General features: G+C 32.9%; 1 protein-coding gene across 1 annotated transcript in view; it reads right to left on the bottom strand.

Moving 5' to 3' along the window:
- Positions 1 to 13,018, bottom strand: part of LOC124452083 — a gene marked incomplete at its 3' end in the record, with an annotated part of 41,819 nt that extends 28,801 nt beyond the window's left edge. The window contains exons 1-3 of the mRNA XM_047002676.1: positions 12,920 to 13,018; positions 11,980 to 12,034; positions 9,014 to 9,133 (exon numbers count right to left, since the gene is read on the bottom strand). Of these exons, the coding sequence (XP_046858632.1) occupies positions 9,014 to 9,133; positions 11,980 to 12,007 (148 nt within the window). The remainder of the gene's footprint in view (positions 1 to 9,013; positions 9,134 to 11,979; positions 12,035 to 12,919) is intronic.
- Between the last annotated feature and the right edge of the window lie 325 nt (positions 13,019 to 13,343).

Genomic DNA, 13,343 nt, shown 5'->3' with positions numbered 1-13,343 from the left:
ATCTTCACAACATGATTTTTCTTTTTAATTTCCCTTCAATATTGACTCATGTTCAAACCGATACTTTATTCACATTGTCAGGCATCTTTCCTAGGGTCATTTACTGTATCATGTCGGTATGTTAAAGGCTCTTTTCATTTCCCTTTAATATTGACTTTTGTTCATGCCGCTCCTTTATTCACATTGTCAGGCATCTTTCGTTGGTCCTTATCATTTACTGCATCATTCCCCTCAGCAGGATTCTGCACCGATCTTACCCACGCCTCATTATTCAATGGTAATTTTTAACTTACACGTGCGAGATGGCAGCGAAGGTCACATCTCAAACGCATGCGTTGTGTACTTCAACCACTTGAAATTTACACGTGCGAGATGGCAGCGAAGGTCACATCTCAAGCGCATGCGCTGTGTACTTCAACCACTTGAAATACTAAAAGTGTTTTGTATGTGTTAAGACGATAAAAACTCTGCAAAAAATCAAGACACGCAAATCAGAAAATTTTGCAGAATGGCATCGATGCAGCAGCAGGAATACCCTGAAATTAGTAAGTGCGAGCTCTTTCTGTTTATTTCAAATTAGAGAATGTTTTTATCTTCAACAGAATCTATCTCCTCGTTTTCAGAAAAATGTGATCACTGTGATGATTTTTTCATCAAAGCTAAATGTGGACATACTGTCCATTTGTCCCCGTTAGTGGAGTCACGGGGAAAATTTAAATGTAGAATTTGCGGGTTTGTATGCCTTTAAAGATATTTTAATCTCAGGTTGCGTTTCATGTCATTGATTTTTAGTCTTCATTCATGTAGTGTATCGGACGCAAGTGTTGACGCCGCTGTCCGTCAATTTGTAATGTAAGTTTGTAATTCATGGGTGCGTTTATATATAAACTGTCATACGGAAGCAGCAATTTTATATGGTGGTTCTTATTTCATTCATTCAGAAAACTGTGTACAGAGGGCATCATGTTCGACGCAGAACATTGACAACGAAGACTTGATGTATTAATTTAAATAAAAATTTACAAATGTTGAATGACTCGTTTTTTAAGTTTGTTCATTTTATCCGAAACAAATACTTTACGCCAGTCGTTACAAGTGTATTTTAGTATCTCAAGTCCATTAACGGGCGGCTTGACATCTTCAATGCTTTTCATAAAATCTTTGATCACAATCTCTTCGGACACATTTTCCAAGGCATCATCAAAATGCAACAACATACGCTCGTCATGCTCCATCATGAGACAGTCATGCTCACGCTGAGAGGGGTGATTGATCATGCATCCATTGCAGTTCTTATTTACTTCAGCATTTATCATTGCAGCAATTTCTTCAGCATAGCAGTCTAAAAGTTTATTTTCTAACAAACTTTGACGTACAGTTATTTCATTCTTTTCCGACTCCAAAAGCAATTTGTTCATTCTTAATGCCAGATCAATGTCTACATTCAATTCCATTTGTTTCAAGAGATAGAATGTAAACCTTTCGATAAAGTATAAACTATAAAATGCAATTACCTCGTTTTCTACCGTTTTTACCTTCGATTGAGAAAAGGAAACGGATCTAATGTTACTTTGTCAATAGCATGCAACTTCCAGCTTTGTCGTATTTCCGATTTTCACGCCATCCAATGCCATGCCATGTTTATTAAACCCTATTTCCGGTTGACATGCGCGCGCACCGCTCAACTTTAGGGGACTGGAAACTAACTGGCACGGGTAAGAGCTCCGTGACAAAAGTGTGACAAAGCTGCATGATATCTACTTACACGGGGTGTTCCCAAAAACAAACAAATACAGGATGTACCAAAAAAGAGTATTATAAAATTCAATTTTTTCCGAAAGTTTAATTCCTTATAACCATGTCTCACTGATGCATTTTCCGAAATAACTTATAGGAGACTAATGATGTGCATGAAAGTCGTTTCATTTAGATTTGGAATCCTGCAAACCATTTAAATTGGCAAATCAACTTTCGAATTATGTCTATTTATACAATTAGTTGTATTGTTATGTAGGAGCTGTGTATAGTAATTGTGATTGGTTTATTGGTAGTCACATGACTTGAAATAAATGCACGACGGTTTCCTGCAAGGAAAACAAGTGAAAAAATGTTGCCCGCTCATTTTAACATTATAGCGAATAAAACAGCGAACAAACCGAGAACTGAAATAACGTTTCTCGAGCTTATTAAGCGACGAAAATCAACTATTAATAAAAAAGAATTAAGAAAACACTCGGAAGTCAACCTAAAGTGCTGTGGTCAATCATAGAATTTTGCAACGAAATTTTGCAGGCCAACTCCCCCGCCGAAAAAAATTGATTTTATTGAAGAGTTGTCAAAATTTATGATTTTTCCCCTATATAACAAAACACTTAATGTGCTCTCCCCCGGGAAATAGTGAGCCTAATTTCCCGAGAATCCCAACATAGGTTTGGTGTGGTAGAAAAATGTGAAAATTATTTAAGACACTACATATAGATGAACAAACATATATTGTAACAATTTTGTAGAATACAACGATTATTTCTTCACTAACATACCAATAGAATAAAATTATATTAATATGCGTTAAAAAACAAAGTTCAACAAAACGCTGCGCAAAAAGAAAGTTTCTCTCTAAATAATTTTTTATAAGTGCTAAATGAATGAATCCCAGGCAGTCTTTAAAATGGCAACTGCAATTGTTCTGTTTTGATAAAATGTGGTTACTTTTCAACTTCCTTTACAAGATGACAGTTATTAACAAACAATGTTGCTGAATGTGAGTGAAAGTTATAATACAACTATTGAATGCTAATTTTAAAAATTGGTATTTTTGAATTAAAGATACAACACCTCCTTTTCTAAAGCACCAGTGATATTCACATGGCTGTTGGCAAATTACTATTAGTCTAAAAAATGGTGTTGAGTTATATGGGATTCATTTATTTAGCATTTAAAATTTAAAAATCAAAAGAAAAATCTAGAAACGTAAAGAAAAAGTGCAGTAATTAAAAGTTTGCGTACAGTCAAGCTACTCGTAAACAGACAACCTTGAGACCACGACCTAATGTCTGCTTATAGAAGATGTCCGTTTATGAGTTGTTATAAAAGATATCTATTCACTATACGTAGATATGTACACAACAATATGAAATAAATTTAATGATCTAAAATTGTTCATTACATAAAAAAATAAAACACAGTGGATATAGAAATATGACATCTTGAAAAAGAAAGACGTGGAAATTTTTCCATATTTTTCATTCTCATAACTTGATGTAGTTCTTAGATGTTGAAGTTCCTTTTGTTGTGAATGATTTGTTGACCATTTATATGAACTAAGATGATCACTTTTATTCTACATTTATTCATAGTTGACGTTTGCTTTGAATTTTCATAACATGTTGCTGTTAAAATCTTAATTCATATCACAAATGTTAAAGTATCATTCAAGTACATATATATTTCAGAGCATGCGCAAAGGCGATCAAGTGCCACAATGACAGTGTGTTTTCATCAATAAGCAGCTTCGATTATAGACGCAAAAAAATCCTTTAGGCATCTCCAATAGCCACAATGTAATAAAATCAAATTCTTTTTATTCACTCTCATGATTACTTATGCATTATGTTCACATCAAATCGTCCACATGAGATGATAATTTTCACGCTTCAGTTTATTAAAAAAGTAACAAAGTGAACAGCCAGCTTCAACATTTTAAATATGTAAAAGTTCATATCTTCCAATTTTGACAACAGATGACATTTCAATAAACACGTGACCTGGGTGACGTTACAAAGTACAACAGTAAATCCACAGAGAGCCATGGTACATAAATTTGTCTTTTCTTTCATTACGTCACTTCTTGAAATAAAGTTTCTCCTTCTTGTATTATCGTTTGAAATAAGAGTATATCGAATTTTACAGACAAGCCATAAACATATCAAACTTTAGTAAAGTAACTTGCAGTATATCCGCTGATGTTTGAGTTGACGTTGTTGAAAAATAATTCCCATAAAGTATCGATTCACAAAGTAGAAGTGTTCAATCTTTAACAATGCTTGCAATATCGATTTTTCATTAAAAGTTAAAAACTTCTCATTAAACATCCTTCCATATGCAACATTTTCGTTTGTTTTCTGTCTCTCTATATTGCGAAACTTACTTTGACTTTTGTTAACTTTTCCTGTTTATACTATTTGGAGTGTTCAGTCACAATAGTTGAAATGTTTATCACGATGATGAACGTCAATCATAAGTCATTTTCTTGTAGAGTTTATGATTTACTTTTTAACAGTCAGTGAGAAAGACAGCCAAATTTTTAGTTTTTCTAGAACAAATTAGCAAATGTACCATTGTTTTATTGTAAATTTACATTTTTCAAGTTGATAAAGATGAAAATATTCAAATAACCGAAGTAACAATTGGGCTGTCTTTGTCTCTCTTAACAACTTAACGCATTGATATTTTTTACATCAAAATGCAATAATTAAAAAGTATTAAGAAATTATTTCAGTGAAAGATAGTATTGATTTAATTAGTAACAACTTGTTTTTGGCGTAAAAGAGTATCGAAAAACGTGCAATATTAAAACCATCCTACACTGAATACTTTGCATGAAAATTATATGTTTACATGGTGTAGATAATAACAAAATATAACCTATGGTACAATAACTAGCAATAGTTTGTACTTTATATGTTTGTGTGATAAGATAAAAGTCAATAAATTTTTTTTCTTGTACAAGGAAAATTATTATCGTAGACACAAAACCATTTGTGTTTATGGTTTGTCTTTATTGTCTTTGAATTTTCATCTTTAATTAACTTCAGCTTTTATACATGATCTCTTTCAATGTTGACATTATCGTACACTGTGGTCTCTGTACAGAACAATCAAACTTAGACAAAGGTCGTTTCATGAAATCATACGCAAACAGACATTAATTGAAATGTCAACAATGATAGGGATCATGCATAAAAATTGAACAAGGTTTTTTTAAAGATAATATGGTCAATATCAAAAATGGCGAGAAATTTTATCATCAAAGATCAAATTTATTCTCGTGGCAAGACGATTTTTACGCATAGTAGCGGGACCGTTAAGGAAGAAAAAATTAAAGCAAGTTTGCGTTTACGACAGTAACATAGAGTTCTTGGAAATAAACTCACAAGGGGGAGAAATAATTCTACAATCTTAAAATATTTCAAATCAATCAAATGTTTATATTCATTATATACATACATATAATCAACAAAGAAAAAGTTTGACCCCAAAAAATGCTCAAAATTCTCTGTAGAACTGTAAATAATTTGTATGTTTTTAACGTCAAATACTTTCATATACTTGCGCATGTCACTTATTAATAATTTATCTGCTGAAGGCGAAAAAACAGCGTAATTTTCATAGCCAGTAGTATCACGCCAGTACTCTCCAATGACTTTGTCGGCGATTAAATTAACGATTTCCTCCTTAATTACGTCATCCCAACCATTAACAAGTTTGTCTTCATGCCACACACAGTAAATTATCTGATCCTTAAATTCAACTTCAGCAAACACGTGATACTTAGAGCTGCATGCAAATACGTGCACATTTCGATAATTTTCAAAGTTCACTGATATTTCTTTTCGCTTGGTTTCAACATTGAAAAACACAAAAGAATCAGTTTTTTGACAAGCAAATGATACATCACTCACCTCAAAAATTTTGTTTGTACCTTTTAGTTCATCGAAACTATAAACAAGTTTTGTCAAATCATTATTCCAAAGCTCAGGAATATTTTTTGCCGTAAGCAAAATAACTCTATTTTCTACAGCAACCATGTCACTAAAAAAACATTCCTTGACAACAAAGTCAAATGTGTTGAGATTGTATATGTCTATCCTTGAATTTTCTTCACTGCTGCGATACATAAATTTAACATTTGAGCAAAATTTCTCGTTATAAAAACTGTAACTGTTAGTTAAACATGCACGCGGTATTGAATAAAGATAAAAGTCACGTCCGTATTGAAACAAAAGAACATTGTCGTTATTCAATATATGATAATACTTTCCAAATCCTTTAAAGGAAAAGCTAGATCTGTTCTCATCGAAAGGATCAAGAGGAAAAAACAAAGTTTGGAAATCCGGATCTAAGTCAGGAAGTTTTTCACCAGTGGGATTTACAATGAAAGGTTTACTCCAGAAGAAAGTAGGCCAAACACAACACCAAGAATGAAGACCAACAGTGAACAAAACACCAGACTTACTTAAATTACCAGACGGTAAATGATCGTCGTAAACGAATGTTTCATAATTATTCGCTACATCAAATATGTGAACCTCTTTTCTTTCCTCAATAACACACAAATATCTTCCAGAATTAGAAAAACACAGTGAGGTCACATTATTACATCTGATACTGCGTTTCTTCTCACCTTTCTCAACGTCCCATACTGTCAAAGTATCTTTGTAACTAGTGACCATTGTGTACTTATCCTTAGAAAAACATTTGTTGGTAAAGAACTTAGAAGTAAAATCATCACAATGGAACGGACTGGAGGAAATTTTACCATTAATATCTAGTATCTTATCAAGCTGGGAAGCAAAAATCAAATCCTCAAATGGATGAAAGACAGCGCTAAATTTTTCCTCTTCATATAGCTTAAGCTGACCAGCAATATTTTTTATCCATAAACATCTGTTTGTTCTCAATGAAAAAAGTTGCACGATGAATCCAGAATAACCACAGACGACGTAATCATGATTTCGTGAAACATCAACAGACTTCAAAAAATGAAATAAACGTAATAATCGAGCTTTTACAAAACCCGTGTCTCTGCACTCTAGATATGGTGAGCCTTTGAAACGTGTTTGAAGCATTGTGGTGGCTTGAGACGACAGGTCTTTGACGTCGTTGGCAACGTATTGCAAAAAATTTACTTCATTGTCAAAGCGCGTAGAGTACGTCATTACAGAATAAACTTCATTAAATAACAATCGAATGTCCTCAGAAATATGAAAGTACACATCATGTGCGTTGAATAATTTAAAATTTTCAAAAGTACGACGAGAATCAACCAAAATAGAAGCAACTAAAACTTCCAAGTCAACAAGATATTTACCAACATTTTCAACGATATAATCATTATCAGAAATATCAAGTAAATGAAGCAACCAATACTTGACTGAATACCTCACTGTCACATGTTTAATGACGTCATAGTTTAAGCCTTCAGCTTTGAGGTTATCCAAAGATTTTATACAAAATTCTAAAATAAGTCGATGACCATAAGAAGTTTTTACTGAGTAATCATGTTTTCGATCATCCAACAACCAATCATTTAAGGATTTGTGAAAAAACGAAACACATCCTTCTCCATTGGTAACAAACAGACAAGAGATAATTTTTCTAACCCTAACTGAGTCGCGATTCGAATTCAAACAAAGAACGTCATCAATCATTTTCCAAGGAAGAGGTTCTTTAGCAACAGCCAAAGTATTTAAAATTGACTGAAACCTTTTGTTAGTGATATCAAACGAATTTAATTCCTTACTTAATCTTGTTAAGCAAATTTCGTAATATTCACTGAGATCTTTCGGTATGGAGCCTTTCAACAAATCCTGATTTTTGACTTCGCTGCTAAGAAGTGATGCAAGCAACATAAGTCCGTCAGCTTTTCTGCCAAAATGTTTTTAAAACCAGGAAGGCAGTCAGTAGAGCCAATTCTTTCTTCAATCAATAATTTAATATCCTTCAAATTGCGATCATCGCTACAGTTAATGTACAGTGGATTTAATTTTTCGAACTTATTCAAAGCAACTTCGTTAGGTCTGGTTGTAATTACAAAGCGAAAACAAGGCGGAAGTTTGTGCAAGTGATTAGCAAGTAAACAAGCAAGGTCATCTCTTTCTGGATAACCACATTCATCAAGAGCATCAAGTACAACTAACATTCGCTTGGGAGCTTCTGAGATATTATAAAACAACTCAGTAAAAGAAGGAAAATAATCCTTCCACATTCATGTTATTCAAAGGCTCACACAGTTGACCCGAAAGTTTCTTCACAAGAAGTTGTTTGTAAGGAGGAAACTTACCACTAATTTGCATCGCTAAAGATTGAAGAAGTACATTGGCTTTATTGTAACGACTGTTGTTGTGTTGAAGGAAATGAACTGCAGTCAAATATTGTGGATAACGTTTACATAAAGTAGCTGCAATTACAGATTTACCCATACCAGCAACAGCAGAAATAACAAATGCACGATTTTGAGAACTGTCGTCTTCGAACCAAGCTAAAAACTCATCAAAAACCCATTTCCGTGTTCCCTCTAAAAATTTTTCAAAATGATGTTTAATTTCACTTTCAAAATTACAACTTACAAGGTTATTTGTTAAAATATCTTCTACTGGACGTGAGTGAATTTGACGTTTTATTTCTTTCTGATTGCTTTTCATTTCCTCCTGATTACTTTCAATCACACATAAACGATTCTGTAGACTATCTTTTACCTGTTGTAAATCTTTCTCTACACCCTCCACTGTTTTCTTAATATCTCTCTGCTCAGTTTTAATGTCAGTTAAATCGCTCTTTAATCTATCCCATTCACTTAAAATTCTTTCACATTCTTCTTTACCAAACATTTCGTTTTTCAATCTATCTATTTCTTCCTGTCTTATTCCTAAACGACCTAATGGTTCGCTTATTTCCAGCCAAAAATTTTCAAAGTCATCAGAGCTTACTGAAGTGCTAGGTAAGTGAGCAAAACGACCATTACGAAATAACCTGATACGGGTAATATCTGCTTCAGTTGAATAAACAGTGACATTAGGCATGTTTTCCCATATTGGATCACGAGGTGATTTTAAACCACAAATATTACGCAGGAGAACACAAAGTAAAGTAATGTCAAACTTATTTTCATTTGGTAATATTGGAGGAGAAGGATACAGTAGATCCCATTGATGTTGCTTTATTTGCTTATCTTTTAGAGACAAAAGCGTACGATAATTTATTCTGTCATTTAAAACATAAAATAAATCAGTACCTGACAGTTGTTTCCTCAATGTTATTCTTAAAGCTTCTCCACCAACATCAACAATTAATCTCATCAACTTAAAACCATTATATGTCATGTCTGAGCTCAAGACAGACATAATGTTGTTCCCTGCAGAAAAAAAGTAGGTAAGACTTCCATGGTACAAATTCATTGTGATTATAAAGGAAAACCTGGGGCTGGTTACATGAAGGCAGAATAGTTTTATCTATTAGATGACAAATTGTTCTAAACTTTTACAAAATCTCTTACAAGGGAATAATATGTGATTTGAACTGAGTAATCATTGAACTAAAAATATTGCTTCTAAGATTACAAAAATTTCTTTCACCAAAGAAAAATAAAACACTTTTTTCTACAAGTCTGAAAATTTTACTATCCGACGAATAATGCTATCCAGGCTTCGTGCAATCGTCCCCAGATGTACAAGGTACATAAAAAATAGGTACGAGTGTGTAAATGTGGGTAGCCTTGACCAGAGTTAGAGTACATGGAACAAACAGTAGCCAGTAGTCCAACTGCTTAGTGTTGTATTTTTCATTAAATTAAGTGAAGTCACAAGGCCATTCCGTAATAATAACATATGCAAAATAACAACAAATATTTTCATTTCAAAATGCCACAAAATGAAATCATTCCTTCCTTTGGCACTTCTTTTTGGTACAAAACGTTCTCTGTGCTCAATGTTTAATAAAAATCCCCAGTAATTATCATTATCTTTCCTTTTTATTGCTCTTCTACCCTCAGTGCATGTTATGTGTGCTGGTGTTCACGTGCTAATATCGTGCAAAGGAAGCTCGAAAAAAAAATATAATTGCCAAGTCCTTATAAATCTCATAAATTTCAATGATAGAACGATAAGTTCTTTACCATTTTGAATTAAAACGATTTTTTTAAATGAATATTATATCTTATTTGTCTAACAATGGTGTGGTGAAAAGATATATGAAATCGGTTTGTTGTGTTGTACGAATTTTTGCTTATTGATAGGACTTATGTTGCCGATGATTCTGCTTCAATTTAAATTTTTATGTTTATTGTTAAAACGAGGAGTCATTGCACATGGTACATATATCATTGCTGATGTAGTTATTTTCCATAGGGCCATAATATATTTAAATTCTTCGTCATTTTTGACGATCTGTTAAATCCAAATCGTTGTCATTACTAATTGAAATAAATATAAAGAAAACTATATCCTGTCTGCTTTACATTTTCCTCACCAAAACACAGAACACAGGGTGAGAGATAAACAACGTAATATACAAATAAAATACAGAACAAAATACAAGCACGGACTGCACAGTGTAGCTATCAAGTTCCAAGCATTGACTATACTAGACAAAACAATATTATTCGTTATCGTTCGCATTTGCGACTATGAACATGAATACAGCCAAAGATATCACGACGGACAGACTGACACTGCCTCACTCAAACACTTTTTCAGTACTGCCACCAAAATATTTCTTTAGCAATTTGAAATCAGTCTATGATTTTAAGCCTTTCTAAGAAAAAATTCCAGAAATTTGGTCAAATCAACAAGCTTTTATGGCATCTTGAAGTTGTGCATTTTTGGCCCAACGTTTTCTATAAAAGAAACTGGCACTAGAAGGTATTTTGACGTCATCCAATATAGTCAGCATTTGGACATATTTAGCTTATATTAAACATATACGTTGCTTCACGCTGTTTAATTATAATATTCGAGAAAATTATGTCTTGCGAAATAAGCGATGAATCAAAATGAGAATTCAGTGTTCAGTCTGTTAATTCTGACAAAAACTTTACTCCGGGATACGTAACAGAAAACTCGGAAAGCCATGAAACTTGAACGATAATGATTCGAATTTTGACTGAAAAGCATGGAAGGTCGGAAAGACACAAATTCTAATCTCATCTTTTTTAAGACCTGAAAAATTAGCGTTCATTTGATTCGGCAAACTACTAAACTGACGCTCCAAATCTTCTGGTTTTATGCGAGCTAAACAAAGTGTTGAAGCACAGGAAGGCTCAAATACACGCTTTGCTCTAAAACCCAGATATTCCGTCTTCTTTTGTCCTCGGGTCTTTTATCATTATAAGGCATAGTATGAAGACTCAAACGAGAGCAAAGGCTTGACTCATTCGTACAATTGGCTGCAACGCAACTATTTACCTTTTTTCTGAGTTTACTAGTGCAAAGGCAATCCTTTTAGGCGCTTATAGACTTAAGTTGTGCCTCAGCCAGCATTGACTTGATAGCAATTGAATACACGACTCGTGTAACACGACTACCTTGGATGACGTCAGAAAATTAGCTAGTTTCAGACTCCTCATTATCACGGACATGGCTCACAAGAATATACGATTTTAGTGAATTTAACGCTTTTACAAGAATCAAACGATTTGACCAAATTCAAAACTTTTTCTTTAACGAGGCTTAAAATCATCGACAGATTTAATATTGCTAAAAAATTTTTTCTGGTGGAAGGGACACTTTAAGACTCACAAGGTAAAATGCCTATTATTTTCACAGTAAAAGAATATAAAAACGTACATAGAAGGACTAAACATTTTATCAGTCTGGCTACACCACTGAAAATTTTATTCTTTAAAAATTCATAACCATTATCATTGTTTAGAAGGTATTATGATAAAAAAAATGAGCAGGTGTAATTTTTTTGAACTAATACTTCATTCACGACTTAGGACCTAAGGAAGACATAATGTAATTGGGACACGGTTATAGGAAAATATAGTATAATTTTATAGAGAACATACAGTAGATTGCATTGAGTATTTTTGTGCCATGCATATCTTATTCCGCAGGTTATTACCATAGTGGCACTGTACCATATTACCACTGTATATTCTCTATACTATGGTTGGGGTGACATAAACATTTGGATGTAATGATCCCTAGACAACAATGGTTTTCAAAGGAACTTAACACATGTAGCCTATATTATGAATACATAATATGATCTCCAAATTAACAATCATCCTACAGTCCTGCCACAGTTTTTCTTGCTAAAAAAGGGAATGTGTCAAGAAGTCAACAAAAGTGATGAAAGCAATAACAATGGTCAACAAAACATTGTAATAAGAAAACCAATGAAAAATTGGTGGACATAATTTTTATGAATGTTGATCCAAAATTGTGTAAAAGATGTAAGAATCTGCACGCCTATGACCAAAACTATTTTTCATTGGTTAGATTATTATTCTAAAAAAAATAGGCAAACTACATGAAGTAGCTAGCAACTGAAGAATAAAAACATATCATATACATAAATTAATATGAGCCCCCACTCAACAATTATTGATCTTCCTGTACACGAATGAATCCAAGTAAATAGATAAATATTGTAACAAAAATATATTTAGCGACCACACATTGTCACAATCATTGATCAGTTATAAAAGATGAAGAACACATATAAAATATTGACTTTAGTATGTTATTTCAGTAGCCAATCAACACATATCAACATTCAAGTTTTATCATATCAAAAGTTCAAAAATATGTTGATGGACAAAACTAAGTCATGAAAACCCTCTACAACGATCATTTTAAGGTTAAACGATGACAAGAATTACTTTCGAACAAGAAAAAATCATGTTAAACATGGTCATTTAATGTTCTGTTTCAATTATATTCATTTCCAATGCAATGTTTGTAATCTAGCTTGAATATCTCGTTTATGTTTGTTGTATTTTATGGTTTGAAAATAACCATGTTTAAATGCTTATCAAGAATAACAAAGCAAACTAGCTTTAAGGTCGAATCATACCTACATTAGTCAAAGTCTTAAGTAATTTTTAAATGAAAAACTGTCTTTGTTCTACTTAGATAGATACGTAAAGTGAAATTAATTTGAGTTGCCATATAAGGATGCAAAATCTTTATCTTACCGTTTTATTAGGTGGAAGGAATATTTCTTGATATCATGATCATATATCATTTCGTTTCGTTTTCGTTTTTGTCAATATAGACGATAGTGTGGCCCAGGCTTTATTCTATACGGATGAAGTAAATTCACTGATCTGATAATAAACTGGATATAGCTTCTACAAGTATCAAAAGTGAAGCCTAATTAATTATACATGCAAAATTCACTTCCGGGTAGCTCGGCGAGATACAAATTGCTATAGAAATGTATGGCGGATAACGTTTACAAACATGGATTTTCGAATATTTAAGACCTTTCGCGACTCCTTACTAACCTCAAGTATGAGTCATGGATAAAACAGGTTATGCGAATCGATTTGACATCAAAATGATTCCTTTTGCTGTAAAATATCGACGTTAGTGTTAATTTGAAAGTTGTACATGCGA

This window comes from Xenia sp. Carnegie-2017, unplaced genomic scaffold (genome assembly GCF_021976095.1).
Source record: "Xenia sp. Carnegie-2017 unplaced genomic scaffold, XeniaSp_v1 HiC_scaffold_24, whole genome shotgun sequence".
NCBI classification, from domain to species: Eukaryota; Metazoa; Cnidaria; class Anthozoa; order Malacalcyonacea; family Xeniidae; genus Xenia; species Xenia sp. Carnegie-2017.
This window is presented reverse-complemented; position numbering and strand designations above follow the sequence as displayed.